The sequence below is a fragment of the Euleptes europaea genome, chromosome 18, assembly GCF_029931775.1.
Source record: "Euleptes europaea isolate rEulEur1 chromosome 18, rEulEur1.hap1, whole genome shotgun sequence".
NCBI lineage: Eukaryota > Metazoa > Chordata > Lepidosauria > Squamata > Sphaerodactylidae > Euleptes > Euleptes europaea.
In genome coordinates this window covers 39037218-39064387 of record NC_079329.1, presented here as the reverse complement: position 1 = coordinate 39064387, position 27170 = coordinate 39037218, and the positions used below count along the sequence as shown (strand labels likewise).

At 48.3% G+C, this 27170-nt stretch overlaps 1 protein-coding gene across 1 annotated transcript in view; it reads right to left on the bottom strand.

The window, feature by feature from the left end:
* The window catches only part of NSF (N-ethylmaleimide sensitive factor, vesicle fusing ATPase), a 126566-nt gene that overhangs the window by 43144 nt on the left and 56252 nt on the right, over positions 1–27170 (bottom strand). The window contains exons 9-10 of the mRNA XM_056863330.1: positions 3919–4118; positions 1342–1507 (exon numbers count right to left, since the gene is read on the bottom strand). Of these exons, the coding sequence (XP_056719308.1) occupies positions 1342–1507; positions 3919–4118 (366 nt within the window). The remainder of the gene's footprint in view (positions 1–1341; positions 1508–3918; positions 4119–27170) is intronic.

Sequence of the window (27170 nt, the reverse complement as noted above, 5' to 3'; positions counted from 1 at the left end):
AGACATTGACGACGATGGGAGATGCCGAGGTGAGTTAGATGCCGATCGGTACCAAGGTGGTGCCGGAGCGGGTCGGCGCCGAGGCAACTCCGCGTTCCGAGTGACGGGGGAAAGAAAACTTGTCCAGTTTTCACCGATTAGAGGTCCGAAGAGAGGATTTGTCTCACCCAGACGTACCTCAGATGACTTGCCGAGTTTCCGAATGGGGAATTTTCCTCAAGGTGGAGGTAACCTCGCCGAAGACTCCATGTAAAAGTGATCAGTCCGAGTCTTCAATGCCCTCTGAGTGATCTACCACAGCTCTTACATGAGGAAGGCAGTTTCTCTGTGACAATCGGACTTAATTATTTCTTGAAGAGAGGAGCCTTTATAGACTCCATAATGAAGAGAAGCTAAATACACGTTCTCTCTCCGTGGCAGCAGAAAGAGAACTGGAGGGGAGAGTGCTCCCTCCCCCTGGGTCATGTGACCATTGGGCAGGAAGGCTACATGCCCCGAGGGGAGGGGGAGCACTCTCACTTTCGATTTTGTTAGAAGCTGACAAATCTTATCCGTGGCTGGCCTGCGCCTGTGCAGTCCCCAATGTGGGACTGCATAGAAGCCATGCAGATGAACAGCTGGATTCAAGTCCAGTTGTACCTTAGAAACTAACGAGATTTGGGGGGTAGAAGCTTTCGAGAGCCATGAAGGACTAAGCTTTACACAGGGACTCCATATTGGACCAGCTAGGTCCAAACCATGCCCCACTTGTAGATGTGGTGATAAAACACCATGAACTCTTGGGCTTCCTTCAGTATGAATAGATCACAAAGCCCCCTGGGGACAGACATTTACATGATAAACCAACAGAAAGGCACCAGCCCAGACGGAGGTTTAGGTGGCATTCACACTTACCTTTACCTGTCTGCTCCCCACCACCCCTCCTTCTCCACCAAGGATTACATTTTTTAAAAGTCCTAAAATTGATTAATAGATGTAGTATTCATACCAGCATTTGGGTAAAGGAGATCGGAAGACTCAATTAAGTCACCCAAGGGTGCTCCTAAGATAGCCTTAGAGAGTCCAAAGGACAGATGATTTTCAAAGAGCAAAACATGCCAGAGGTAGTCAGGGGATTGACCATTCCTCATTCGGGAATGCCAACCAGGCTCTCCCCATCCACTGCTATAACCCAGTGTAGGCGCTTGCCCAATACCAACTGCTATCCTGTTTTGTATTTCAGACATTAGACGACGTTAAATTAGTCACTGGCTCCTAACACAAACAGTTCAGCTTGCGGTGGGTTTCAGGGGAACACCACAGCCAAGCCCCTGCCCCAAGCAGAACAAGGTATTTTCCTACCAATGACCAAGATGTTGTTCAACTGCTCGACCCCATCAATTTTCGAAAGCAGCTGGTTGACAACAGTGTCGTGGACGCCGGTGCTCCCGGCCATGCTCCCTCGCTGCTTGCAGATGGCATCGATCTCATCAAAAATTATAATGTGGACGCCACTGTTTGCGCCAAGCTGTTGAAGAGAAACAGAGGAGTCCCGTGAGTGACTGGACAGGCACAACTGGCCCCCTTCGTTTTTCTGTGTGGTTCTGAATGAGGCTTCCCAAATGAAAGTGCCTATGCGACAGGCTGAGGTTCACGACTGCAGGAGCTGATGGGAATCTAAGTACTTGGGGGCGCATTTTGCAGGCTGGAGAAACTGGAGAGGAGGATCCCCCCACCCCACAGTGGCCACTGAACAAGACTCTTATCTTAAGGCAGGAGAGTCTGTGCATCTCTGCTAGCTTCAAGGAGCCTACAGACAAACAGTATGGGGTTTTCAAGACTACTGGAAAGATGGTCAGATATAAGCCACCACAGAGGTTAAGAGCATGACCTGGAAAGTCACCTACTCAGATTTCAGAAGATCTTGTTAAACTTACTGTGTGGGTCTAAAAAAAGCCTCAGTTACCCATCAGTGATATGGGGATAATACTATTCTGTCATATACAGGTGGTGGGATCCTTAGCCTTTATTATGGATCCATTCCTTCTTCCATGCCAGTAATCCAGAGAGGATCACATAAGAGCAGGCTAGTCTGCACAGCACAACAGAAAGGACTCTAGGACAAGGAAGCTGGCACTGGGGTTTGACTATCCTTCAGATGTGGCTTTTGGCTTCATGCAAAGCTGAGCCCCACACCACCTGCTCAGGGTGGATAAAAACAACTTAATCACAAAGTTCCCAATTGAAACAGGGAAACTCCATTCTACCCTACCCAAACCCTAACTGGAGCCACCTAAAGCCAATTTGTAAAAGATCTTGATATCACTTCCAGATGGAGTCTAGACTTTCCATGGCTTATACATGCGGCAAAATGAAGATGGTGTACTTCAAATAATGGGTGTATAGGCTGTGTGAAAAATCCTATCTTGTAATGCTCTCCTACATTAAAAAAAGCTCCCTTGTAAGTAAAAACAGAGAACAGCAGAATATGAACTGGGCTAGAACATTTGTTCCTGACAAGCTACTTTCCTCCTTGCAAGGGTATTTATTAGACACAGAGGAACATTCAAAAATGGTTCCTCTACCTGCAGCTTGAAATGGTAGACAATCTATTACCTCAGGATTTGATCACCACATTCTGCTGCATACTTTGTCTGTAGAAGTGGATTCCAGAGTGGAGGAATAGCCATCGAGAAAGCATTCTCTCTCAACAGTTTTTCCTACACCCTCCTTGGTCCATAGATGCCAAGTTTAGTTAGGTATTCCCAGCTGACCCTCAACATCATAAAGAAGTAAAAGGGTGATGGTTGCCTCTGAGACTTGTTTAAAGCTCTGTAAACATTTTGAATGGGAAAAAAAACACTCTCCGGCCCGCAGCGCCCTTTGCAGGTATCAAGCCATGAGGTCTGTTTTCTCGAATTGCCAGTACACAGGGACAGAGTGGTGAACCCTCTACTACATCCTAGCTACGAGAACAGTTCAGCCACAGAAGAGGAGAAGCCGTGGCTTCCTCTAATGCTTTGAAAGGAGAATTTGGCATGCACCTTTGGGGGATTCTTGAAGGAACAGGGTTCCTACTCTCCAGGAGATCAGGGAGCTGACCTAGATGACTCACATGGTCTCCTACAGTGCTGTATGAGCCACTGCAGCCAGAACCACACATCAGACAGGACATCCTAGACATGCTCTGCCTCTTCTTTCCCCCAAAAAAGCAAGGCACAACTACATTCTGAGTTTTCCCAGCTCAACTTCATCACTTCCCAATTCGCAAAGGCAGAATCGCACTGAAATCATGTCACACCGGGCATTTTCCATTATTAAATTTATGGGGGGGGGGGGATGTGGGGCTGCTGCTTTTGGAGACAGACAAAAAGCAGCCAAGGGGCAATGTGAAATAATGGACTAGGATCGGAGGGACTCAGGTTCAAATTCCCACACGCCCTGAAACTTGCTTAGTGACTTTGGGCCACTCACTGCCTCTCTCACAGGGTTGTGGTGAGAATAAAAAGGGGAAGCAGGAACCAAGTACACCAAGCTGACCTCCTTGGAGAAAGGGAGGGGGAAATAAAAACAGAAAGAGACATGCATGTCCAACAACAGTCCCCGTCTGAATCTTCAGCTACAGATCTTTTTTTTGCCATCAAGTCACATCTGACTTATGGCGACCCCTGGTGGGGTTTTCAAGGCAAGAGACGTTTGGCGGTGGTTTGCCATTGCCTGCCTCCCCGCCATGCCCCTGGTATTCCTTGGAGGTCTCCCATCCAAATACTTGCCAGGGCTGAGGCTGAAAGTGTGTGTCTGGCCCAAGGTCACCCAGCAAGTTTCCATGGAAGTGGGGATTCGAACCTGGGTTTCCCAGATCCTAGTTCGACACCTTAACCACTACACCACATTGGGTCTCCAGCTACAGATAACATCATGTTATTTTTTTGCAGTTACCCTCCTTTGTTCCTCTTCTGCATCTGCGAAGAGCTTTCGAATGTTGGCCTCCGACTCGCCAACGTATTTGTTTAGGATTTCAGGACCATTCACGACTTTGGGCTCTCTGGTGTTCAGCATCTTGCCGATCTGTCTGGCCATAAGGGTCTTCCCACAGCCAGGGGGCCCATATAGGAGGATGCCCTTCACGTGCTTACAGCCTGGAAGGAAAGAAAAGAGGGAGAAAAAAATCAAATTCAGGCTCTTTGCTGGCAGTTACTGATTAGTAGACTTGTCAGCAGCTAACTAGAGACATGCAATCATAAATGATAGAGGAGAAACAATACAGCAATAAGAACAACTCAATAAAACCATCCTAGTCTATACAGAAACACCCCCCCACACACACATAAATTAATCTTAGGTGGATAAAAGTGACCATAAAAGCTTCAGAACAGTCAGGGAATACCAGTCAAGTTCATACAAAACACAAGATGGGATGACATTTCAGTTAGAAGCCTGAGTGAATGTGAATGGTTTTCGTCTGCAGCCCAAATACAAACAGGGTAGGTGCCAGGTGAGTCATTCCATAAACGTGATGCCATCACTAACAAAGCCTTGTCCTCTGGTCACCAACTGCTTCACCTCTACAGGCAGGGGCATGGAGAACAGGACCTGTGATGGAGGTTTTAACTGGTAGGTTAGACAGGAGGGGAGAAGGCAGCCCTTCACGTAGCCCAGTCCCAAGCCAGCGCTCTGTACTGTGCCCAATGAATTGAGTTGGTGCAGATCTTTCAGCGCAGGGTGATACAATCCCTGTATCCCACTCACAACAGCAACCTGGCTGCTGCATTTGGGACCAGCTGAAGTTTCTGGACAGTTTTCAAAGGCAGCCCGCATCATAAAATACATTAAAGCAATCTAACTTGGATGTTATCTGAACATAGATCATTGTGGCCAAATCCTGGCTTGAGGTCCATGAGAATACAGGGCTAGTTTGCATGATTTTTACAAGTGTTGGGGTCTCTTGTATCATACTGGTACTTTTTTTTACTAACCCCATCAAAGTACTTCAGTATTTCAAATTATAGTTAAGCAATTCACAACACTATTGCTTATATTATAAAACTTAATATGCAATGTCTGTTTTAAAAAGGAATGTTTAGCTTCTGCCTACCTTCTGATATGTATAACATTCAAGCTTACTCCCCCATTCAGTCTGTTCATTATACTGCTACCTTCATTTTTATTCTGTATATCCTTTCTTTCTTTTCTCTACTCCTCTAACCTACAGGTCTTGTACAGTATCAATCAATCCCAATTACCAATAAAAGGAAGAAAAATTCAAGCCAGAGAGGACAGGCTCTACCATATTAGAGAGGATGTCTTGTCAAAGGCTGCCCAAACTCTCACTGTCTGAACAAAGAATTCAGATAACAAAAGAATATTTGCTGGCCTAGAATCCATTACAAATTTAGTAACTAAAATATCTAGGGGAAGCTCATTCTGCCAGCACATGGCTCGATCCATTTCTCTCTAGTCTCCTTATAAATGTTGTAAAACCCACAACCTGGAAAAAAGCACCAACACATTACAGAGAAAATAGTTTGAATAGGGGTAGCCATGTTGGCCTACAGCAGAAAAGCCAGATTCCAAGTACAGGAGCATCTTAGAGGCCAACAAGATTTTTGAGGTATAAACTTTTGAGAGTATCTGATGAAGGGAGCTTTGATTCTCAAAAATGTATACCCCCAAAACCTTGTTGGTGCTACTGAACTTGAATCTAGCTGTGGTACAGAGTGGTCAGCTGCAGTACTGCAGTCCAAGCTCTGCTCATGACCTGAGTTCGATCCCAACGGAAGTCGGTTTCAGGCAGCTGGCTCAAAGTTGACTCAGCCTTCCATCCTTCCAAGATCGGTAAAATGAGAACCCAGCTTGCTGGGGGTAAAGTGAAGATGACTGGGGAAGGCAATGGCAAGCCACCCATAAACATAGTCTGCCTAATAAACGTCAGGATGTGGCGTCATCCCATGAGTCAGTAATGACCGGGTGCTTGCACAGGGGACTTCCTTTACCTTTTTAAAGGTGTAGCAGCCAGAAGAAACAGGTGTAACAACTGGTGAAGGGAAGAATCAGCCCCAGGATCTTAAACAGTTTTTATGGAAAGACATGGCATTTGTCAGCCAAATGAACCCGAACAGCCCCTACTGGGACTGACAAAATTAACTTGAGCCAAGTTGTATCATTTTCCCACCTAACTCAGCACTGTGAACTCTGCCAAGGAGGGTATCTTTACTGAGACAGCCCTGCTTCCTGAAATTTCTAACTTGAGATGTTTATGGTTCTTCAGCTTCCACAGACTTCCAGTGCAAACTATCACTGGCACTGACTGTATTCTCAGATGTAGTGTTGGAGACATTCAGGCTGATTATTCTGAGGGTCTTCCAACATACACTCCCCAGGATTTCATAGCTTCTTTGACTGCCTTGGGTCTCTCCCAAATTGTGGCTGGCCCAACTCTTTCGAGGTCGCACATGGGACTTAATCTTTCAAGAATACTCTCTGCAATGATTGTAACCCCGGTCCACCGGAACAAATGCCTGATACAATGCCTGTCTGTTTATGAAACACTTTGACCCAGTTTCCATGATGGATGTTGACAAGCTCCTGGGATCTGTGAAGGCCACTACTTGTGCCCATCTAAAATCATGTAAAGACCACATCATTGAATCCTTAGTATCTATTATAAATCAATCACTGATGGCACCTTTCCTCAGCCACTGAAAGAGGCGGTTATCTATCTGCTACTAAAAAGAACATCCCTATAGAAAAACTATGTAGCTGATTATCGCCCTGTCTCTAATCTGCCCTTCTTGGGCAAAGTGATTGAGAGACCACACACCCAGAAAACAGGCAGGGGCTGGCTGACCAGGGGCACTCACCCGCCTGGGTGCAGCCACACACGCACGCGCTTTGCCTGCCGCCACCAGGAAAAGATTTCCTGCTGATCCCCCCTCCCCGAGTCCCACTAGCTCGTGGAAGGGATGCCCATTGGGCTCTGGGGTGGGGTGGGTGCCAAAGCTGCCTTGACCTGAGGCGGCCTCTCCCCCTTTGAAAGCCCTGCACGTTTTTTTCTCCCCTCTCCTCAAGACAGCGTTATCAGGGGGCAGGGACTCAGAGGCTCTGCATTTTCACTGGTGATTCTCCTGTACTCCTGTACTCCTGTAATTTCTTTGTGGCAAAAAGAGCATTGAATGCAAGGTAAAATTCTAATGCATAAATGACCATTCTGTTCTAACAGTAGCCTCTTGTTGTGCATCAAAACAATCAGATGCTGTGGCACACCCATTTCCTTCAAAATCAGCCATAGCTTTTCATGATCCACACAGTCAAAAGCTTTGCTGATATCTACAACAAACTTAACCTACAAGAACCGAACTTATTTGTCTTTTTACAATTTATACTTTGTCTGTGCCCAAGCTAACTCAGACCGTCTTATCTTATACCCCATGATAACCTCTCCTATATTGAACTCAAAATTTAACAAATATTCCAAAGACTATTAATAACTAGTAAGTAATCTATTAATGTATATCTTAACTGATGCCCTTTTATAAACATAAACCTTAATTAATAGCTGTACCTATTTTTCCATTATGAAGTTATGTCGGATATAAACAAGCTAAACTAATCACAAACTAGCCTAATTTTTTTCAAGTCTTAATTACATCTGCTTTCCTGCATTATCGTTTGAATACCAATGACCCTTTTCTTTCTTAGAAGATAAACATTGTTAAATCACGCATATCTATCAGTTTTTTCTGTTTCAGTCAACTTTATTGGCATGATACACATATCTATCAAAGAATGGCTGCCATCTCTGCTTAAATTCTTCAATCGGCTTTCTTCGGACCAAGTTTGTTAATCTCGACATTGTAGCAAATTCGTGTAGTTTTGTAATTGACTCTGCTAATTCCGGCATTTTCTTTGCTTTCCAGTATGTTGCGTACATAATTCTTGCTGCTGTTGTTGCACATGGAAAGAGTTTCTTGCAAGATTTTGACCATTATTTTACTTGCATGAGAAATTAATTTGATGGTCTGCTAGTTGTTGCAGTCTTTGATGTCTCCTTTTTGAAACTGGAATGTAATTTCAGCATCTCCAGTCTGTGGGCCATTGTTTTGTTTTCTGTATTTGTTGGCACATTCTTGTTAAGAATATGATGGACTCCATGTATGTGGCTTGGAATAGCTCTTTTGATATCCCATTTACTCCTGGTGATTTGTTTCTCCCAATTGCTCTCAGTGCAGCTTTCACTTCACTTTCTAAAACTGTGTCAGACCTGTATCTCAGTTACTTTGTTTTGCTTTCGTTTCTATCGCTGACCTGACTACTGACTAAGCTCAAGGACAAGCCTGCATACCGAAGCCTGTTTGAAGTCCTGGGAACAGCAGCTATGTTTGTGTTCTGTAATCACTTGCAAATATCATAGCCTTTATACTGCTGAGTGTTAGACAGCGAGCTCATTGCTGTCAGCTTTTCTTCATGCTCTGTACTCCTATTTAGACCAAGTAAAAACCAGCTTCTTTTGGCCTGGCTGTCTCGATGTGGTTTGTTTTGGTTCTGATTTAGGCCAAGGGCTCACATTCTGACAGCAATCTTTCATCACCCTTTTTATCAGTCAGGCTGGAGCCCAGGAGGGTTCGCCTGCCACTCAGATGGGAGCTAAGACAGAGCTCTCCGAGTGAGTTTACCGTGGCTGGAGCCCCGTGTGGTTCACCCCCGGTCCCGGTGGATCTGTTCCCCGGGTAGCGGGTTCCTCGCCGGAGCCCTGGAAGGGTCTCATCCCTGATACCTTCCTTTTAGGACGCCTAGACAACATTCAACGGGCAGAAGTGGAACGTAGCCGCCTGACTGGACTTGTATGGGCGCAGCACGGAGGCCAGCGCCCGCCACGACCTCCTGGCGTCAAATTGTCCAGTGGAGGATGCTCGACAGGCCCGGGTGTGCAGAGCCGGGCCAAAAACACTGGCGTAACGGATGGTTGCACTCTTCCACGGAATGACCTCGACCACCACTTCAATGGCCGGGATTGATAAGCTGTCAACCCCCGCCTCTGGTGTCAGCGCAGCAACCTTAGCGGTTCGGATCCAGCCGCGACTGGATCTTCCGGTTCAAACCGGACCTATTCCGGCATGGCAGCAGAAGGCTCTGCCACTAGTTACCATGGCCCTGACCACCAAACTCGAAGCAGACCAAGTTTTGGCGGATCGTAAGGGGGTCAAAGAGGACTTGCACTATGAGGACACTCTCTGGGCTGCAAACCTCCGAATCAGCCAGCCCCGTCGCTTAGGTGATGCGGGCGAGGATATGTTTTTGCTCCAAAAGCACAAGCGGGTACACGTAGACCGAGTGGCCCGCTTGCAGGATCAGATGAACTTTTGGCTTCACGACAACGACTGCTTGCAGCAGATACAAGCCGAACCGGATGACTCGGCCCCAGCTCCACAACCAGGGTCTCCTGATCAGGCTCAACCGCAGCAACCTGCGGCACCTCTGGGCGGAGCGCCCATGTTGCCAGTAAATCCAGCAGTGCCTGTGGCGCCAGGAGACTCCGGAGCTCCCGTCCTGCCACCGCCAGGAAGGCCAGGGGCCCCGTTCCTTGGATCTACACCAGCACCCGTAATACTTCAACGCAGAGGCACCACGGCCACCCGCAGTACAGCACCGGGACGGCCCACACCCTCTGCACTTCCTACTTCTGCAGACCCCTCCGGGTCCTGGATTACAAGTGCCCCAGTGAGGGACAATTCCCAGGGGGGGAACGCATCGCCCCGAGCTCGGGGACGACTTCAACGCAGAGGCACCGCGGCCACCCGCAGTACAGAACCGGGACAGCCCACACCCTCTGCACTTCCTACTTCTGCAGACCCCTCTGGGTCCTGGATTACAAGTGCCCCAGTGAGGGACAATTCCCAGTGGGGGAACGCATCGCCCCGAGCTCGGGGACGACTTCAACGCAGAGGCACCGCGGCCACCCGCAGTACAGCACCAGGATGGCCCACACCCTCTGCACTTCCTACTTCTGCAGACCCCTCCGGGTCCTGGATTACAGGTGCCCCAGTGGGGGACAATTCTTCACCTTCGCACAGGGATCTTCCCGGGGATACCCCAGCGTTAACCCTGGACTCACCTCTTGACCTGTCACAAAACCGAGGAATGCCTCAACGCGAGGGCACCGCAGACGCTCGCAGTACAACGCCAGGTCGGTTCACACCCCCTGCATTTTATTTCAGAGACTCTCCCGGTCTTCCTACTTCTACAGACCCCTCCGGGTCTCGGATTACAAGTGCCCCAGTGGGGGACAATTCTCCATCTTCGGACGGAGATCACCTCCGGGATACCCCAGCGCTAAACCTGGACTCGCCTCTTGACCTGTCAAATAACCGGTCACAGCCTGCGGTGAATGGAACGTCCCTGCAGACCCCCGCAGTTTCTCCTGTACAACCTACGAAACTGACGAAGGTGAAAGAAGTAGAAAATACGATGTATGTGGATGCAGTGTTACAACGCTATAAAGGGGGTCCCCAACTGCCTGTCAGGGCACTTATTGACTCCGGCTGCGGTCGCACTTTAATTAGTGAAACCACATTTGCAGCTCTCAAAGTCAAGTCCGAGGCGCTACCAGCTCCCGTCCAATTTGCCCAGATGGATGGAAGCCATTTCAAGGGGGGCCCAGTTGATCATCGCACTAAAGGGGTGGCGATGGGTATTGGCTCTCATTGGGAGCAAATAGACTTTACCATAGCCCCTATCCGATTCGAGGTGGTCCTAGGAATTAATTGGATTAAGGGTCATAATCCCTATATAGATTGGGAGATGGACACTATCTCCTTTACCAGTTCCAAATGCGAACAGCACCGGCAGCACATCGCGCTGCTGGCTCCACCCGCTCCGGCATTGACCTCTGATATCCCATCACCACCGTCCCTGCCCGATGTATACCAAGACCTTGCCGATGTCTTTGACATTAAAGAATGCGATGCCTTACCACCCCACTGTGCCACAGACTGTGCAATTGAAGTAGTAAAGGACTGCACACTGACCAAAAGCAAGATTTACCCTATGAGCGCTTCCGAGCGCACTGTGCTTCGGGACTTTTTGGATAAAAATCTTGCTCGAGGGTTCATCCAACCATCAAACGCTCCTAACTCTGCTCCTGCGTTCTTTGTCCGAAAAAAGGAGGGCGACCTGCGTCTATGCATTGACTTTCGAAAGCTCAACGCAGTCACCCAAGCCAACGCCTACCCCATACCATTGATTTCGGATATTTTGGGACAGTTACAAGAGGGATGTATATTCTCCAAATTGGACCTAGTAGAAGCTTACTACCGCGTCCGTATCCGCGAGGGGGACGAACCCCTCACTGCCTTCTCCAGCTGTTTTGGAATGTTTGAATTCCTCGTGATGCCCTTCGGGCTAAAAGGGGCCCCGGGGGTCTTCATGCAGCTCATCAACGAAATACTACATGATTTGCTGTACCGCGGGGTGGTGGTTTATTTGAATGACATCCTTATTTATTCGAAAACCATGGAGGAACATGTTGCTCTGGTCAGAGAAGTTTTACAATGACTCCGTAACCACCAGCTCTATGCAAAACTGTCCAAGTGCGAATTTCACCGAAAGCAGATAACTTTCTTGGGATACATAATCTCTCATCGTGGCCTTAGCATGGACCCCGCTAAAGTCCAATCGGTACTTGACTGGACTCCGCCCTCCACCCACAAGCAAGTGCAGCAATTTCTGGGCTTTGCTAATTTCTACCGTGGTTTCATTCCCAACTTCGCTCAAGTGGCGTTGCCAATCACTGACCTCCTGAAAACAAAGGGTAAAGGGGTTTCTGCAACGTTGCCCTCTGCCAAAATACTATGGACTGATCAATGCCAATCCGCCTTTGTAGCCCTCAAACGGCTTTTCACTTCTGAACCGGTCCTTCAGCACCCAAATCCGAACCAAATGTTTATTGTACAGGTCGATGCGTCTGACGTAGCCATGGGGGGGGCCCTACTCCAGAGAGGACCGGACGGTCTCCTTCACCCCTGTGCCTACTTCTCGAAGAAGTTTACACCTTCCCAATTAAACTGGCCCATTTGGGAAAAGGAAGCTTCAGCCGTCCACCATGCCCTTATGCTGTGGAGGCAATTCCTGGAGGGGTCCGGGATCCCCTTTGAAGTTTGGACCGATCACAAACATCTAGCTGCCCTCACGGGGACCCATAAATTGTCCGCAAAACAACAGCGTTGGGCGGACTTCTTTGCTCAATTCCGTTTTGTTCTCAAACATGTACCTGGGAAACAGAACGTGCTTGCAGATGCCCTATCCCGGTTGCCTCAATACCCAGTAAAACGGGATCGGCCGACAGACTCGTTGTTTACTCCGGCGCAAAGGGAAACCCTACCCCTACTGGTCGTGCAAACCCGGGCCCAAACCCGGCTCCAGCAGGGGAACCATACCGTAGCTGACAAGGTATCCAGCCCTAACCAGCAGGCTCCCTCGCCTGTCCCCCTTGCGCCAACTGTATCCAGCGCTCCACAGCAACCAGCCTCTCCTCCCCCTCCACCACCACCAACTCCTGCTTCTCCCTCTCTTACAAACGAAGAGGGGGTGATCATCTCCAATACCTTCCTGGACTCCCTTTGGGCTCAGTGCCTAGCCGAACGCACTGGCCAAACCTTGCCCCAAGGTGTACTCGAGCAAGGTGGTTGTTGGTACAAAGACTCAAAATTATACGTGCCTAAAATACTTCGAAGAGAAGTTCTACAGTTAGCCCATGGAGCTAAGACAGCGGGACACTTTGGGTTCCTGAAAACTCTTCACCTATTGCGCAGACAGTTTTGGTGGGGGGGGATGCGTTCTGATGTGGACTCCTTCGTTCGCAGCTGCCCTATCTGTGCCACAGTCAAACGTTCTCAAGGCAAACCCCCAGGACTACTGCAGCCGCTGGAAATCCCCAGTAAACCCTGGGAAGTGATTGCCATGGATTTCATGACGGATCTCCCCCTTAGCGGGGGCAAAACTGTACTATGGGTTGTTACTGACTTATTTTCCAAACAGGTACATTTGGTTCCCTTAGCGGGTATTCCCTCCGCCCCCAAGTTGGCCCGTCTCTTCCTGTCACATGTCTTCCGGCTACATTCGTTTCCGCGCAAGATAATCTGCGACCGCGGAAGTAGTTTTATTGCTAAATTTTGGAAAGCTTTCCTCAAATTAGTGGGGGTGGAGCAAGGGTTGTCTAGTGCTTACCATCCTCAAACGGATGGGCAAACTGAACGTGTCAATGCTGTACTGGAATGCTATTTGCGTTGTTATGTCAATTATCACCAAGATGACTGGATAGAACTGTTGCCTTTTGCAGAATATGCTTACAATAATGCTGTGCATCAATCTACTGGCTTCAGCCCTTTCTATGCTGTGTATGGTCAGGACTTCGGTCCTATTGCCCCTGTAGAAGGGTCTGAGGGGGAGGGGGATCCTGATGTCGCCTCATGGGCGCATGCCCTCCGTACTACTTGGCCCTGGCTGATTAGCAATCTGGACCGAGCCAAACGCAAGTACAAAGCGCAAGCTGATAAGCATCGCTCCCCCAGTAAGGACTTTCAAGTCGGGGACTTAGTATATCTTTCCCCAGAAATCTGCGCTCCACCCGTCCTTGTCACAAACTCAGTGCCAAGTACATTGGCCCATTTCCCATCGCCCGAATCATTAACCCTGTCGCCGTGGAATTGATTCTCCCCAAAACCTTAAGGCGTATCCACCCCGTCTTCCATGTCAGTCTCCTGAAACCCCATGTCGCCTCCTCGGACTGGCATCCAGAGCCGCCTCCCGAACAACCAGTGATGGTGGGAGGGGAGGAACATTTCGAGGTGTCCAAGATCCTGGATTCACGTATACACCATGGATCTCTGCAATACCTAATTCGCTGGAAACACTTCCCCCCTGCCTATGACGAATGGGTGCGTGCACAAAATGTCTCCGCCCCCCGCTTAGTAAACGCCTTTCACACCACCTACCCGGACAAGCCATCCCCCTTGCCAGGAGGAAGGGGGCCTTAAGGGGGGCAGGATGTCAGGCCTGTATCTCAGTTACTTTGTTTTGCTTTCGTTTCTATCGCTGACCTGACTACTGACTAAGCTCAAGGACAAGACTGGATACCGAAGCCTGTTTGAAGTCCTGGGAACAGCAGCTATGTTTGTGTTCTGTAATCACTTGCAAATATCATAGCCTTTATACTGCTGAGTGTTAGACAGCGAGCTCATTGCTGCCAGCTTTTCTTCATGCTCTGTACTCCTATTTAGAACAAGTAAAAACCAGCTTCTTTTGGACCTGGCTGTCTCGATGTGGTTTGTTTTGGTTCCTATTTAGGCCAAGGGCTCACAAACTGTAGGTTCTTCTTCAAAAGTTTCTTCTTGAAAGGAATCTGTCATCCTTTCATCTCTTCTGTATAGTTCTTCAGTGTATTGTTCCCATCTTTTCTTTATTTTGTCCTGTTCAGTATTTCCGTGTTTATCATTCAGCATACCTGAATGTGCTTTATATTTCCTTTTGACTTGTTAGATCATGTGGAACAGATCTCTTGCTCTTACTTTTTTGTTGTTCTCTTCTATTTCTTTACAATGGTTATTATAATAGAATCAGAGTTGGAAGGGGCCATGCAGACCATCTACTCCAACCCCCTGCTCAATGTAGGATCAGCCTAGAGCTTGTCTTAGTCTCTATGTGTCAGTCACTGGAACGCTGCATTTAGACTTCTGATTCCATTTCTCTCAACTTTTGCTTCACATCTATATTTAGCAATTTTAAGAATTTCATCAGTAATCTATCAAGGCTTTTCATTTCTTTTGGCTACAGGAATAGTATTTGCGTCTTCTTTCTTGATAGCATCACTGTTTTCAACCCATAGTTCTTCCTGTTTGCTTAGTAATGCAAATCTGTTCTTTATGTGGTCTTTAAACTCTTCAGGGATGTTGTTTAGATTGTTTTTTGGCACTATGAATGTTTTGGAATTTTTCTTCAGTTTTATTCTAATTTTCAATATTAACAATTCATGGTCTGTACCTCAGTCTCTGCAAGTCAAATCCCATTACATTGTCTTCTAGTTGTCCCACTCTGTTGATTGAACAGATTTATTCGATGTGATCTGCCTTGAGTCCCAGTGAGAAAGGTGGACTATAAATAACGTACATAAAATAATATGAAAAATCTGGGACCTTCCGCATGTACAGCAAGTGTCCTACTGGTGAGCTGCGGACTGATCCAGAAGCAAGTCTAAAGGCACAGAATCTGAGTAGCTCTGTGCAGCAGGCCTGGGGAATTGCCACCCACTCAATTTTGCACAGCATCCCTCCCAGAGCGCCTTATTTACATGGACAGAACTAAGGCAGACAATTCCTTGGTATGGAAGGGCAAAGGTAGCCTCAAACACAGGCCAAATTACAACTGTTAATCCTTGTGAATTTTTTAAAAAATGAACCTGGTTTTGCCACTGCCTTGATGTTATCACAGGGATCTGGATGGAGAAAAAATTATTAAGAAAGAAAGAAAGAAAGAAAGAAAGAAAGAAAGAAAGAAAGAAAGAAAGAAAGAAAGAAAGAAAGAAAGAAAGAAAGAAAGAAAGAAAGAAAGAAAGAAAGAAAGAAAGAAAGAAAGAAAGAAAGAAAGAAAGAAAGAAAGAAAGAAAGAGACCCAGTGTGGAAGGGGGAGGAAAGAAAAATATTACTGGAGGTGAAAGACTAATTTTACACATGAACCAGCAAGGTGGTGATAAATTAAAAGTGATCCTTGTCAAATTAGTGTCAGGGAAGAGCCTGTTAATTCAGCACGCAGGGGGAACACGATCTCTCGTGTAGCCAAAAAAACAGAGAAGCTGGATTTGAATGATGAGTGATGCTGGCAAAGGGGAATCCCAGCTTGCTGAGACGAGAGAGGCTATGGAAAGGCTATGAGCAAGTCAGGGCAGATTTTATACAAACAGGTTTGCGGAATTTCTACTGTTAGACAGGCCAGATGGACATCACTCCTGGCTCCTGTGCGCTATCTCTAGCAAGAGGAAGCCATGAGCTAAGCTCACTCCAGCTCCGTTGCCGTACAGGAAGGTAACCCTCCCAGGGTAACCCCTTTAGTATTTGCTAGAATACCCTCTGCATATAAAACAGTGGTTGCTGACTTGGGCTTGCCTTCTCACAATCAGGAGACACACTCCTAGCAGGGATTCAGGCAGGTGCAAATGCTTTGGCAGGTCTAAACAAACCATATGCTACAAGTTTTGTGTCTGGAACTCCTCATATCTGGGTTCTTTTTTCTCTTCTTTTAAAACTTACCAGGCATACAGGGGCCTGGTGTGGATTGAGAATGCAGTCTGGGAGGAGGCAGGGCTTACCCCCCCTCCCGGCATGTTCCCAATCTAAATCACCCATGGGGAGCCACTACTTGCTCTGTTGGGAAAACTAGCATATGCTGGATAAGGAATCAGGGCCCGGCATACCTAGTGAGTTTTAAAAATGCTTGGAGCTGTAGGCTCCAGGAGTATTGTCTGGTTAGACCCAGGGAGGTAATTCTCACCCCCACACTCAAGAAAGTAAACCTTTTTGGTTTCAAGAGTAAAGCATGCCTCCAGTTTTAACTTTGTGGGGGGGAGGTGCACCTTAACTCTTAGATGTTTGGAAAACAATGGGCCAGAAGATATTAGCAGTAACTATCTTCTATGTGGGGGCAAAGTGAAATAAGAATTGCCCCGCTGGGTCAAGTCAAAGCCAGCCTTGCAAATGAGCCACTAAAGTGCTAGTCACTTGCTACATGCTTAACAACCCTTCAATGCACGCAGAACTGATTTACAAAAGCTTCGATGCCCGATGAGAACTTTTATCTGCTGCTGGTAAAGATGCACCTATCCCCATACTCTATTTATGACAGCACTGAGAAAAGAGATTGTTTGCCTGGGACAAAATAAGGGAAGGGCCACACTGTAAGTCTGTTCTGGGCACAGAGAAACAGTACTTTAGCCCTAGAGAGCGCAGTAAATTTGGAAGCCTTTCCAACACAAGAGAAACATACGAGCGCAGGAAGCTGCCAGCAAAGCTGAGTCACATCCTTGGTCCATCTAGCTCTGAGCCATTTGCTGACTGGCAATCCAAGCCCTTCCATGGTTTGAAACAGGGAAAGCCCTTTCCCAGCCCAGCCACTGACATGATACCTGAGAACACGGTTCTGATGGGTCAGAGCAAAGGTCCAGAGGTCAGCTCAGATGCCCTCTGCAAAGGCAAAAGCTCAATGCCAGCATCTGCTATTCTGAACCTAAAGATTTCATTTAGACAATGCGGTCGTTAGGCCCATTCTCAATTAATGTGTCCACTCCTTTTTTTCTCTTTAAGCCATTCAGATCAATGACAATCACATCACTGTGGTGGCAAATTCAAAAGAGTGAAGGCATATTTTGTTTTGTTTGTCAGGCCAATAAATTCTACTGGATGATTCCCAGCACTAGCATGACAAGGAAGAAAAACCTACCGGGGGGGGGGGGATCATCCAATGCCATCACATGAACACTTGAAGCTGCCTCATACTGAATCAGACCCTTGGTCCATCAAAGTCAGTATTGTCTATTCAGACCGGCAGCGGCTCTCCAGAGTCTCAGGCAGAGGTCTTTCCCATCACCTAACTTGCCTAGTCCCTTTAACTGGAGATGCCGGGGATTGAACCTGGGACCTTCTGCATGCCAAGTAGAAGCCGGCATCAACACTAGCAAGGCTTTTAACAGGCTAGGGATCAAACCCAGGACCTTGCGTGTATAAAGCATGTCATTTACCACAGCGCTATGGCCCCTCCCCACACTCTCTTACCTCATCTCCAGCAGGAGAACATCCATGTATAAAAAACTGTACCCACCTGGCTAAAATGGAAGGCATTTGAAACCAAACCAACATCAGCCTCCGTTCAAATAGATAGGTGATGACAAACTTTAAAATGTCATGGCCCCAAAACTGTATCTCAGCAACACTCGGTTCCACGTCTGATCTTGGCTCGGAGAGAAAGGCAGGCAGTGTATCCAAATGTCAGCCCCTTTAACAGGCAGCTGCTGAAGCTCAACTTCTTTCTCTAGGTTGGCATGTCTAAATGCCTCCATCTAGCTTTGAGGCCATCCACAGACCCCGAAGGTCACTCAGTAACAGGACACCGGGGTTATCAAGCAGGTTTTGAATGACTTGCCTGCCTGCTAGCAGCCACACTGCACATCTGCACAGCGAAAACAAGCAAGTCACACAGCAGCTAGTCAAAATGACAGCAGCAGGTAAAAAAACACATATAAGACCCAAAGAAGTTGGTTGTCATCGCTGCGGCAGACGCTGCAGCCCAAGGAATTCTTAGTGTGTTGACATTTGGGACAGATTAGACAGAAACAGCCCACCTCTCATGGTTTCTCATTAAGCTCGTTCATAAAGGTCAGGATGAGATGGCTCTAACAAGTCCGCCCTGCACGGCAAGAGCTCCCAGGTTTCCACCCTGTTCGACTCCAGTATTCCCACCTCCCTGGACCGCTCAGGTGCACACACAAGTGACGTCTGCCCAGTGGGAACATCTCTCTGTGGGAACAGCGTGAGCATTGTTGGATACTTTCATCATCAAGAAGGTGGGCTGGGGGAGGGGGCTGTTATTGTTCAGACAGCATCACCAGCATGCATGGTGGTTTGTGACCTCCAGATTTCCACAACCAACAGAAAACACAGAGGCCTGTGCTTTGATTACTCCATACAGAATCAAAATCTAAACAGTGGGGTTGGAAGGAAGAGAGAAAAGGATCAGTGAGGATGGGAAGAGGAAGAATGTGAACAAACACATGTACCCAGTCTGAGGCTTTGTTAAAGTTGAAGTTGCTGATCCAGGAGTTAATGGATAGTGGAGTGTCAGTATTGTTTTGTTTATGCCAATAAAGGTGTTGATTGATTGACTGATTGGATAGCGGAGTGGCTTCTGTCACCAGTAGAAGTAACTTCCCAGCTCTGTCATTCTCCAGGGACCCCTAAAACGAACCCCTCTGCCTTAATCTACTGCCTGTCAGTACCCCAGAAAACGCCTTCCTCCTTTCTCTTCCCCCTGATTTAAATCACCAACTTCCAAACTTGCACACTGGCTTCCTTCTACAACTGCTGCAAGAGCCTTGGGGCTGACAGAGGGCTCTGGGACATGAGGGTCCTCCGTTACTGCTGCTGGCCTTCTCATTGAGCCAAACAAATTAAGGACACATCCAAAGTGCTTCCGCAGCCACAAGCTGTCTTTCAGGACAGCTCGCCTGTTATTGCTGGGTCTTCTCACTGACACCCTTCCAAGGAGCATCACTTTGGACAGAGACGCATTGCTACTGCTAAATAATTGTTAAGTCGAAAGAGGGCGTGAAGCACAGGAAGATTAACAGGACCCAATGAAGCAGCTACTCAAAATGCTCACCTTTTTCCAGATCCTGAACAGCTACTGCACCTCCTTCAATCAGACCTGAAAGGCCTCTCCAGATACATCCCTCAAAGAGTGCTTCTCTCAGCTGGAGAGAACTTACTGGTGGTCCCCGGTCCGAAGAGAGTCCAACTGTCCTCAACCACAGCTAGGGTCTTCTCACCTCTGGCCCCGACCTGGTGGAACACCAAGTCTAGTGAGATTAGGGCCCTGCGGGACTTGAAACACAGGGCCTACAAGACTGAGCTGTTCCACCAGGCATATGGTTGAGAAGAGCGACTGTTTTCCATCTGGCTGGCCTCCCTTCCCCTTCCCGCCAGTAATTATTCAATTTATTGTATGGTCCCTCCCTCTGTATGGTTTTTCCCAATATTGTTTTAGGCTGCTCATAGTTGAGGGCGCCTGGTTTTAAATATATGGTATTTAGTTTTTAAATTATAGATTTAAAATTTGTATTATAATGGTTGTGAGCCGCTCAGAGCCTGACTTGGTCAGGAATCAGCGGCATAGAAATCCAACAAATAAATACATAAATAACCGGAACAAACAGGCTTGCCCTGATTTCCACCAACTGTATTGTAGAGCAGGATGCTGCTGCCCAAAGATACTTGGCATGCCATGAGTCTGAGCAAAGGAATTTTCACAGACGTTCAGCGGCTGCTGAGGATGCCTCTCACTGATACACTCTTTTACACTTGACATTGTACCTGCCATGAAACAGGAAGAGACAGTGGGGTGTAAAGAGAACCAGTAAGGTATGCTGGTTAGCGTGTCAGACTTGGGTCTGGGAGACACGGGTTCACATCCCTGTTCTGCCATGGAAGCTTGCTGGGTGACCTTGGGCCAGTCACGCACACTCATCTTATGTGAACCCCGGCTCTAGCCTCTCTCAGGAGGAAGAGACAACTCAATAGATGATGAAGAAGCGTTGCTTTTTATACCCTGATTTTCTCTACCTTTTAAGGAGAATCAAACCGACTTACCTTCCTTCCCTTCCCCTCCCCACAACAGACACCATGTGAGTTAGGTGGGGATGAGAGTTCAGAAAGAACTGTGACTTGCCCAAGGTCACCCAGCAGGCTTCATGTATAGGTGGGGGGAAACCAACCCAGTTCACTAGACTAAGAGTCCGTTGCTCATGTGGAGGAGCAGGGAATCAACCCACCGTTGTTAACCACTACACCACACTGGCTCTTTGCAGGATCAGGGTTGTAGCCCTGGCTGTGGGGAAATTCCCTATAGAATATTGAAGTTGAGTCTCAATCTTGGTTAGCTCAACATCTCCTTTTAACTAGCCTGTGCTTTAGCCTAGAGAGCAGCAGATTGCTAAACTCCAGCTTGCCTGTTCTAGATATCTATAGTCTTTTGCTTCAGCTCCTGCCTTGACCCTTGGATCCTGCCCTGCTTGTCCCTTGCCTACCTTCTTGCCAGTGATCCTTGAATCTAGCAGCCAACTTGCTAGAACAGCATAGGTAGATTTTAGGGAAACCTGGAACGTTGTGACGTCACATCATGAAGAAGGCTGTGCTGCACACCACCGAGCCAGGCGGAGTGGGAGCTAGATGTACGGTGTTGTTGTTGGCAGCAGCCATACGTTTACTTTAACACCTACTGACCCTCCAAGGTAGGGTAAAGCCAAGACCACCTTTAGGAGAAACAACAACAAATGGGGATGAACTGAATGGAATCCAGCAGACCTTCTATCTAGGGTTTACACAAACTAGAGAACAATTATCTTTCTGATGGAATGCCAAAAAAAAAAAAAAAAAACCTAGCACACATACCGAAAAAGCCCTGGGCTACAAAGTAAAAAGAATACACTTGGGGGGGGGGGAATACACTCCAGTACAAAAGTAGGTCTCAAATCCTGTCAATTTTTTTACAAGCTACATTTCATTTGCTGTAATTTTAGGCTTTTAGCAAAATCACAGCAGCAAAGGAGAAACACCAGCAGCCCCATCTGCTAAGAGCTGGAAAATGAGAAGGCGGCCGAACAGCTGCGCAAAGATTAAAAGAAAGGCCACCAGCATGGATGAGCTGCAGCTTAACTTCAGCCATCAATCGTGGGCAGCAGTTCAGACACTGCAGCTGCTTGTTGCAGGCACTTAACGATTGGAGAAGGGTACTTATCCTCATATCTGGAGCTACACTACAAACCCAGCCTCTCTCCCCCGGCTCCCTCCTCTCAAAGCCAAGGAGCAAAGCGCAGTCTGGATGTGACCCACTCACCTCACCATGGTTAGACAGCCTGGAGGGCCCCTGAACATTCCCCCCTTCCCCCTTGTGTGTGCATGGCCATCTCCCATCCCTTCTTCCCAGTTTCAGAACTACAATTAGCATTCTAGGCATACCGCCCATCATTTTCACTAATCACAGATAGCATTCAACAATAACTTTTGGGGGAGGCATCAAGTTGTAGCCAACTTATGGTTTTCAATGCAAGAGGCTACCAGAGGTGATTTGCCATTGCCTGCCTCTGTGGAGCAACCCTGGACTTCGCTGGTGGGTGGTCTCCTAACCAAATACTAACCAGGGCTGACTCTGCTTAGCTTCTAAGACCAGGCTAGCCTGGGCTACCCAGGTCAAGGCTGAATGATAACACACAACCAAAAACTGAGTCCTTGTGGAGTCGGGTGACAGGCTGAGCGTAGCCCATATGCCTGCCCTAAATAGCCCCGGTTAGCCTGATCTCATCAGATCTCTGAAGTTAAGGAGGGTCAGCCCTGGCTAGTATTTGGATGGGTGTCCTCCATGGAACATCAAGGGCGTGACACAGAGGCAGGCAATGGCAAACCACCTCTGAAAAAACAGAGTTTCACTTACCTGTAACTGTTGTTCATCTGGTGGATCTTCTATGCAGGCACACATTGGGACTGCACAGGCACAGGCCAGCCACGGATAAGATTTGTCAGCTTCTAGCAAAATCTAAAAGAGAGTGCTCCCCCTCCCCTTGGGGCATGCAATCTCCCCGCCCAAGATCACATGACCCAAGGAGGAGGGAGCACTCTTCCCTCCAGTTCTCCAACCTGCCGCCACGGAACCAACCACTGGTCTAGCGGAGAGGTCCCACAGCGGGGAAGGAGGGAGGGATGTGTGCCTGCATAGAAGATCCACCAGATGAAGAACAGTTACAGGTAAGTGAAACTCTGTTTTTCATCTGCGTGGCTTCTATGCAGTCCCACATTGGGAGAGTAGCGAGCTTGCTTACCAGGACGGTGGGTGTGGGACAGTCACCGAAATAAAGACTGCAATACGGCACGTCCCACGGCTGCATCTCTTGCCGAGTCCACATCCATAGCATAGTGTTTCATAAACGTAGAGGGCGTGGACCAGGTAGCAGCCTTACCGATGTCCGGGAGATCTATCTTAGAGAAGGCGATGGAAGCCACATACGCTCTGGTAGAGTGTGCTTTGATCATAGGAGGGCACTCCTGGTGCGTAAACTCATATGCCATCTTGATGCTTGACGTGATCCACCTCGAGAGGGTCTGAGGAGAAGCACGACGACCTTTGCGATGCCCGCCGAAGCAAACAAAAAGGTTGTCATCCTTATGGAAGTTTTGAGACCTTTTAATGTAAAAAAGAATGGCTCTGCGGACATCTAGGGAATGTAATGCCCTATCAGCATCGGAGGATGGGTGAGGGGAAAAAACGGGAAGGACAATGTCCTGTGTAAGGTGGAAGGCTGAAACGACCTTAGGTAAAAAGGAAATCTTAGGCTTCAATACCACTCTATCCGAGTGGAACTTAGTATAAGGAGGGGAATGTGACAGTGCTGAGATGTCGCTCACCCTCCTTGCCAAGGTAATGGCGACTAAAAAGGCCGCCTTGAAGGATAGTAGGGCCAATTCACAAGTAGCTAATGGCTCAAACGGAGGTCTCATGAGCTGTGAAAGGACAAAGGAGAGACTTCACTGGGGAACTGGTGGAGTGACAGGAGGGTACAAGTTATTGAGACCCTTCAAAAACCTTTTGGAAAGGGGATGAGAAAAAACTGAGAAAAAGTCAATATCCGGGTGAAAAGCCGATATTGCGGCCAAATAAACTTTAATGGAAGAATTAGATAAACCATCATCTTTGAGAGATAGAAGGTAATCAAACACAACAGACAGTGGGCAATTGATTGGTGAAATATTTATAACCTTAGCCCAATCAGAAAAATGTCTCCATTTAGCGTCGTAGGACCGCCTTGTGGAAGACTTTAACGAATGCAGCAGAACCTTAGCTACCCTGTCAGACCACTGCCCTGGGGTAGCACCCTCCAGGCCGCAAGCTGCAGATCCGGGGGGGGAGTGGGCGGGATCCTTCGGAAGAAGAACGTAATTCCCTTGTGCAAGTGACATGAGCACTGCGAACCACGACCTCCTGGGCCAAAACGGAGTGACAATGATGGCATCTGTCTTGTCGTGGTTCACCTTGGCTAGGGCCTGGGAAGTAGAAGGAATGGGGGAAAGAGATAAAATAGAGCCCCGTTCCAAACTGCCTGAAAGGCATCTCCCATTGAGCCCGGCCTGGCTCCCGCCGTCGAATAGAACTTGGGACACACAGTTGAGGTGTGTGGCAAAAAGGTCTATTTGCGGATAACCCCACAGGTGGAATATTTGGTGGAGACAATCGCTGCTCAGGGTGAGCTCGTGCGCTTGATTGGGAAGGCGACTCAGAGCGTCTGCTAGAGTATTGCTCTTGCCTGCAATCTGAATCGCTATGAGAGTAGCGTGGTGAGCTACGGCCCATTCCCAGATGTCGCTGGCTTCCTTGGAGAGCGAAACGGACCCTGTGCCGCCCTGCTTGTTTATATAGAGCTGGGCGCTGAAGCTGTCTGTGGTGATCTGAATGTGCTGTCCGTCCAGGTGCCCTGTGAATGAAGACAGAGCAAGACGGATGGCACGCAGCTCCAACAAATTGATGTGCAACCGGGATTCTAGGAAGGACCAAGTACCCCGGGCCGTAAGGTCACCACAATGAGCCCCCCACCCTGACAGGGAAGCGTCTGTGAACAGGTACTTCTGAGGAGAAGGGCGCTGAAAAGGAACATCTAAGAGGATATTGGCATCGTGTGCCCACCATTGTAAGGAGGAAATAACGTATCTGGGGACGGAAAGGCGTTTGTATTGGGGATCAACATTGAGCCTGAACACCCGGAGGAACCAGTTTTGGAGCGGGCGCATACGGAGCCTCACAAATTCTACCACGGCTGTGGTAGAGGCCATGAGGCCTAACAGCTTCTGAATATGATGGGCCATTTGAAACCGGTTTTTTGCGGTTAGCCACCATTTTTTGAATGGTGCGAGCTCTCTGTACAGGGAGGAAGGCTCTGGCCTGGACAGCATCCAACTGTGCTCCAATGAAGGTTTGTAATTGCACAGGTACAAGCTTAGACTTAGAAAAGTTAACCAAAAGACCCAGGTTGTTGAGGACTGAGAGGATTAAGTCCACCTGTGTGGCCAATTCCGATTGTGACGGACCCACCACCAACCAGTCGTCCAGGTAGGGAAATATTACTTCAGGGCAAGGTGGGCTACCACTACTGCAAGGCACTTTGCAAAGGTCCTGGGGGCTGTGGACAACCCAAAGGGCAACACATTGTACTGGTAACATTTTCCATTGCATTCAAACCTTAGGTATTGGCGAAACTCAGTATAAATTGCAATGTGGAAATAAGCGTCGCGGAGATCTAACACCACGAACCACATATGCTTATCCAGGAGGGGAAGCACTTCTGGGAGCGTGAGCATATGGAACTTCCTGGTCCTAATAAAGGCGTTAAGGTCCTGGAGATCCAGGATAGGGCGCTTCCCCCCTTTTTTATCCACAAGAAAGAAGCGGGAGTAAAACCTGCGATTTCGATCCAAAGGTGCAACCTCTGAAATGGCTCCCTTAGACAGAAGAGTGGCGACCTCTTGTACGAGTAGGTCTGGGGCCGGTGAAAAGGAGCGGCCCGTGGGCCTGTATGGAGGTAACATATCAAATTCTATGAAGTAACAAACATTTATTATTTTGAGAACCCAAACATCAGTGGTAATAGCAGACCATGAATGGTAAAAAGCCGACAGGTGATCAAAAAAACAAGCAGACATGTCTAGTCATGTCTGCTTCGATTTGTTGAAACGGCCGGGAGACCCTCTGGGGCCTTTACGGACCTTTGGTTTGGGTGGGAACTTCCTGTCCTGCTGCGGGCGGGGAAAGGATGGACGGAAGAAGGGCTGTTGGAAGGAACCCTGGAAACGATATGGGCGGGAAGATTGGTTGGCTTGACGGCCAAAATAACGACGCTTAAGGTCGGGAGCTTGGGGAGCAATCCTTAAGGATTTGGCATTTGTTTTGTTCTTTTTCAAGCGATCCAGGAAAGTATCAGTTTGGTCGCTGAACAAGGACGTCCCTTCAAAAGGAAGGTTCTCAATACGGGCTCGAGTGTCATAGGGGAGAGTGGATTGGCGCAGCCAGGCCTACGAATGACAATGGCAGAAGCAACGGCTTTACCTTAGGAATCCGCCACATGGCGTGCAGCTGTAAGCTGTTGCCTTGCAAGAGACATGCCTTCGGACTGAATGGCTACTGCCGAGGGACATTGATCGTCGGGAAGGATGGAGATTTGAGGGGATATACGATCCCAGAGGGAGGATTGATACCTGGCCATGATGGCAAGGAAATTGGAAATGCGGAGGCCCACCGCAGAGGAAGTATAAATTTTTCTGGCAAGGGTATCTAGTTTACGGCCTTCCTTATCCTGCGGGGAGGAGTGTGCTCCAGATCTATATTTACCAGGTAAGGCCTCCACTATTATGGAATTAGGAGGGGGATGCTGGTAAAGAAACTCTCCACCTTCCCTGCGAATCTTGTAAAGATTCTCTACTTGTTTGGTGGAAGAGGGGACCGAAGCAGGCTTAGCCCAGTTGTTACGGATCACTTCCAGAATGCTCTTTATCATAGGAAGGGCCACGGGGCCTACGTCAGGGTTATGGAGGTTATCCATAATATCATCTATAGGGCCGGAGTCCTCCAGCTTAAACTCAATTTTGAGAGCTTTTGCCATGCGAACAAGCTGCTCCGCATATAAACGGACATCTCCCGTAGGAGAGAGCGGCTCAGAGTCCCCAACAGTGTCCTCGGGTGAGGGAGCTGAAGTGCGGGAGTCCTGTTGAACACACACAGGATGGGGTGGTTGGTCGGCACCGACCTGGAGCTCTGTAGGTTCTGCCCGAGGCCCTTTATCATCAGGCCGTGGGGACTTTGCAAGCACCGAAGGCACATCTTTATATAGGTGAAGGAGGTGCTGCCTGAACTCAGCCGAGTCTTCCTGGGCCCTGCTCGGACATGGAACCGAGGGGGTAGCCAGGGAACAAGGAGGTGAGTCCTCAATGATAATGGGCTGCTGTGCAGCTTCGTCGGGAGCTCGGACTCAGACAGACAGGCGAGCGAGGCGACTTGGCTTGGGATCAACGTCGAGGGGATGCCGAGGGCGACTGGCGTCGAAGGGACTTCGGCGACCTCGAAGGTGATCGACGTCGAGGCGATTTTGAGTGGGACGCATGGTGCGATGAGCTGCGGCCATCTTGCGAAACCGGAGCAATAAACTTTGCTGGCCGAATAACGACGGAGGAAGGCTTCTTAGAAGGGCCAACTTTTTTGAACTTTTTTGTAGTGGGTCCCACTTCGGATTGGGACTTATCGGACGAAGTACCTGGTTCAGCAGAACGACCTTGTGGGCGAAGCGACTCTTTGTAGAGATGAGAAAGTAACCGAGTCGATCGAACCTTCAAGACCTTGCTGAT